The sequence below is a fragment of the Tachyglossus aculeatus genome, chromosome 22 (genome assembly GCF_015852505.1).
Source record: "Tachyglossus aculeatus isolate mTacAcu1 chromosome 22, mTacAcu1.pri, whole genome shotgun sequence".
Taxonomy (NCBI): domain Eukaryota; kingdom Metazoa; phylum Chordata; class Mammalia; order Monotremata; family Tachyglossidae; genus Tachyglossus; species Tachyglossus aculeatus.
In genome coordinates this window covers 31132406-31136538 of record NC_052087.1, presented here as the reverse complement: position 1 = coordinate 31136538, position 4133 = coordinate 31132406, and the positions used below count along the sequence as shown (strand labels likewise).

The following is a 4133-nucleotide window of genomic DNA, read 5'->3' as shown; positions in this document are numbered from 1 at the left end:
ACTCACCTCAATTTTTGTGCCTCAGTTTCCTAATCTGTCAATGGGGATTAAGACTGTGCGCATCATGTGGGATAGGGACTGTGTCCAACCCAATCTCCTCGTATCCACCCCAGCACTTAGTACAGTACCTGGCACATAGTAAGTGTGGAACAAATATCACAGTTATCACTATTGCTAAGTAGGGGCAGGACTTTGTAAGGTGAATTGAACTCTAGGCACCTAACAGATGTTTGAAGCCCAATTAGACCTTCAAAATGCAAACTTGTGGCTTAATACTTCATTTTTGCACAACCACTTTCCTACTCCACAACTTCTTCATGGCATTCTTCACCACTTCATTCCTCAGAGTGTAGATCAGAGGGTTTAACATGGGGGTGATGATGGTATAAAATATGGCAACCATTTTATCTATTGAAAAGGTGACATCTGGTCGCATGTATATAAAAATACAGGGACCAAAGAAGATGATGACCACAACGATGTGAGAAACACAGGTAGAGAGAGCTTTTCGCCGCCCTTCTTTGCTCTGATGTCTCAGGGACCACAGTATGATGGAATAAGAGAAGATCAAGATGAGAAAGGGCCCCAGAGTGATCGTCCCAGTATTGGCCATGTCTACAACACCGGCTACATAGGCATTGGCACAGGCGAGTTTCAGCATGGGATGGACGTCGCAAAAATAGTGATCGATCACATTAGGCCCACAGAAGGGCAGCTGGACAACCAGGGACAACTGAATGATGGAGTGGATGAAGCCCCCAACCCATGTACCCACAAGCATTTTATTGCATGCAGACCAGTTCATGATCTTCACATAATGGAGGGGTTTGCAGATGGCTACATAACGGTCGTAGGCCATCACTGTGAGGAGGAAGATCTCGGTGGAACCAAAGAAATGAACACCAAAAAGTTGCATCATACACCCCTGAAAGGAGATGGTTTTCCTCTCAGAGATCAGGTCTCTGATCATCTTGGGGGCCGTGAAGGAGGAGTAGCAAAGATCTAACAGAGACAGAAAGATGAGGAAGAAGTACATAGGTGACCGGTAGAGTTTTCCGAAACAGATGGTCAGCATGATGAGGCTGTTTCCCACAAGGTTGATGGCATAAAAGAGGAAAAATATCACAAAACATGCCTTCTGCACTTGTACGTTCTGAGAAAATCCCAAGAGCTCAAATTCCGTGACATTGTTTATCTTTTCCATGGATTTATGAAATGGCAAAGTGCATAGGATGTGATTAATTTCCCTAAAATGGTACAACAGAAATGACATCAGTTATTATAATGTAGATGGTCTCACTGTTCCCGAGGGAAAAAAACCACAGTTGTCAAGGGAAAGAATCCTGACTCTTTTTAGTATGCATTTTTGAGGTTCATTTACTAAAGGGTTCCTGTAATTAAAAGTTGCCTCCTGTTTAAAGAGATCATCTTTGTACCTCTTCCATACTGTCAGGGTATCTGAGCCAAAACCTCAGGCAGGAAAAGTAGGAGAGATAGTAAGATGGACCTGGCTTCTAATCCTGGCTCTTTCACTTGTCTGCTGTGACCTTGGAGAAATCACTTCACTTCTCTGGGCCTCAATTACCTCATCAGTAAAATGGGGACTAAGTACCTGTTTTCCCCCCTATTTAGACCGTGAACACCATATGGGATAGGGATTCTGTCTAATCTGATCTTGCCAATGATTTAGTGCTGTGCTTAGTACATAGTAAATGCTTAACAAATACCACATTATTATTAATGATTAGAATCTATTATATACTAAAGTATCAATCAATATTACAACAGTAAATATTTTGTATAATACAAATATTAGTAGTATATAAATGTATCAATCTATTAGTAACATGATATATTATGTTATGCTGTTAATGAATAAAAAATAATTTGTTAATTGCTATTACTAATTATATTATTACTGTTATTATTTGTAGCACCAGGTCACATAGTTGGCAAGGAGTAGAACCTGGATTCAAACCCAGGCCATTTTTAGTAGGTCAACCTACTCAACTTAACTTTTCTGTGCCTCTGTTTCCACAACTGCAAATTATTAAGGATACCTCTTCTCCCTCTAAACCTGAAAATCCCATGAGAGACAAGAACTGTGTCTGACCTGATCATAACAGCCTCGAATAGTCTTTGGCACATAGTAAGCACTTAACATATCCCACAATTATTATTATCAATATTATTATTAGAGGGATGAACCTAATTCCTCTGTGCAAGAGTAGCTTTGTATGTGCCTGCTGCTCTCCTGGGTCAGTGGGGCCCACAGTTGTTCAGAGAACGCATCAGGAAGCTTCATCGCTAGAGCACGCCCGTGTGGAGGGAGACCAGGAATGCCACACTTAGAGCCTCTTGCCTCACGAACACGAACAGAGAAGAGCCCAATAGTAAGCAGGACAGGTTCAGGACTGCAACCCGATCCTCTGGTGGGACTAAGAGAGAAAAAGGAAGGTTTTTCTTCTTAGTGCATACAGGAGAGAATGAGCTCTTTTAGACACACAGGGCCAAATAGCCCTTCTGCATCATCTGGTAGAATTGTTGTTTTGATAGAAAAAAAACTAACGGTCATCAAGAAAATGAGATATTTGAATACCAAGATAAATTAATCTTTCTATTGTACAATTGTACTCTCTCTATACTGTACTCTCCCAAGTGCTTAGTCCAGTGTTTTGTAAGCACTAAATTCGACTGAATGAATGCAATGGGATATTATTATTTTTATTATTATATTGTTAAGTGTCAGTTAAAGACAATTCTAAGCACTGGGATAGATATGAGTTAATCAGATTAGATTCAGTCCCTGCCCTACCTGGGGCTCACAGTCTTAGTAGAAGGGAGAACAGCTGTTGAATCCCCATTTAACAGATGAGGATACTGAGGCAGAGAGAATTTAAGTGACTTGCCCATGGTCAAACAACAGGCCATGGATGGTACCGGGATTAAATGGGAGAACATTTAATCCCATATAGTCTCATAATCAGGAAACCTGGAGAAAATGACTATTGCTGCACTGTCTCGACATAATTCTAAGATAATGGAAAGTAAATTATATCTCAAGTGAGTCAGGTACTCATGGCTTGAAGATTTTAGCATAAAATGTTCCCTATATAGAATATTAACAGAAGAATCATAGTTTGGAGAGGTTAAAGTCATGGTTCGGATTGTAAATCCCTAAACAAATACCATCAAAGCCAAACCTCTTTGATAAATTATCTGTAGGATATTCATCACTATTCCTCTCATTTAAAATCTGCAGTGGCTACTTTAACCCTTTCTTTCTCATTAGATAGTGAGGGTAAATTTCTCTGAAAATAACCAGAAAAGAAAGTGGAATTTAATCTCTCTTCAAACTACTTTGACCTCATTAATCTAGACTTTAAACTGAATTAGATTCCTGTTAGTGTTGTTATTTGGTGGTTCCCTTGATGATTTCTAATCTGGTGCATAGAAACTCCTGGGTCTATTGATTCTTCAATGTTGTCTTTCCCCTGTGAGACTCAAACATTGGTGGTGAATCCACAAGAGGTAAGACCCTGGGACCTGTCAATAGCCTGTAAGCTAAGGGCAGGGAATATATCAACCAATTCGGTTACATTGTACTCTCTCAAGCACTTAGTACAGTGTTCTGCACACAGTAAACAATAAATACCAATAAATACCTTTGACTGACAGCATTCACACTTTGTGATACCAGTCTTCAGAGATTTATGGTGAAGAGAGATACCTACTATACCTCCTCAGAAGTCTGCTGCTCAGCCTGGTGACAACGAATCCATTGAAAATTAACCTTCTCCCAAATGTAGCCTCATATTCTGCCTCATAATCAACCCATCAGCACTATTTCAGACTTGCTTCCACTAGTTTTGTGACCAGAAATTATTCATTCATTCATTCCTTCAATCGTATTTATTGAACCCTTACTATGTGCAGAGCACTGTACCAAGCGCTTGGAAAACTCCTCACACAGTAAGCGCTGATTAAATACGATTGATTGATTGATTGAAAGTACAAATCAGCAACATATAAAGACAGTCCCTACCCAACAATGGGCTCACGGTCTAGAATGGGGAGACAGACAACAAAACAAAACAAGTAGACAGGTGTCAATACCATCAGAATAGCTAAAG

General features: G+C 40.0%; 1 protein-coding gene across 1 annotated transcript; it reads right to left on the bottom strand.

The window, feature by feature from the left end:
- Positions 1-277: 277 nt before the first annotated feature.
- On the bottom strand, positions 278-1204 carry LOC119944008 (olfactory receptor 4S2-like). The gene has a single exon (XM_038765235.1). It carries the CDS (start codon positions 1202-1204, stop codon positions 278-280), a length of 927 nt encoding a protein of 308 aa, XP_038621163.1.
- Positions 1205-4133: the final 2929 nt, after the last annotated feature.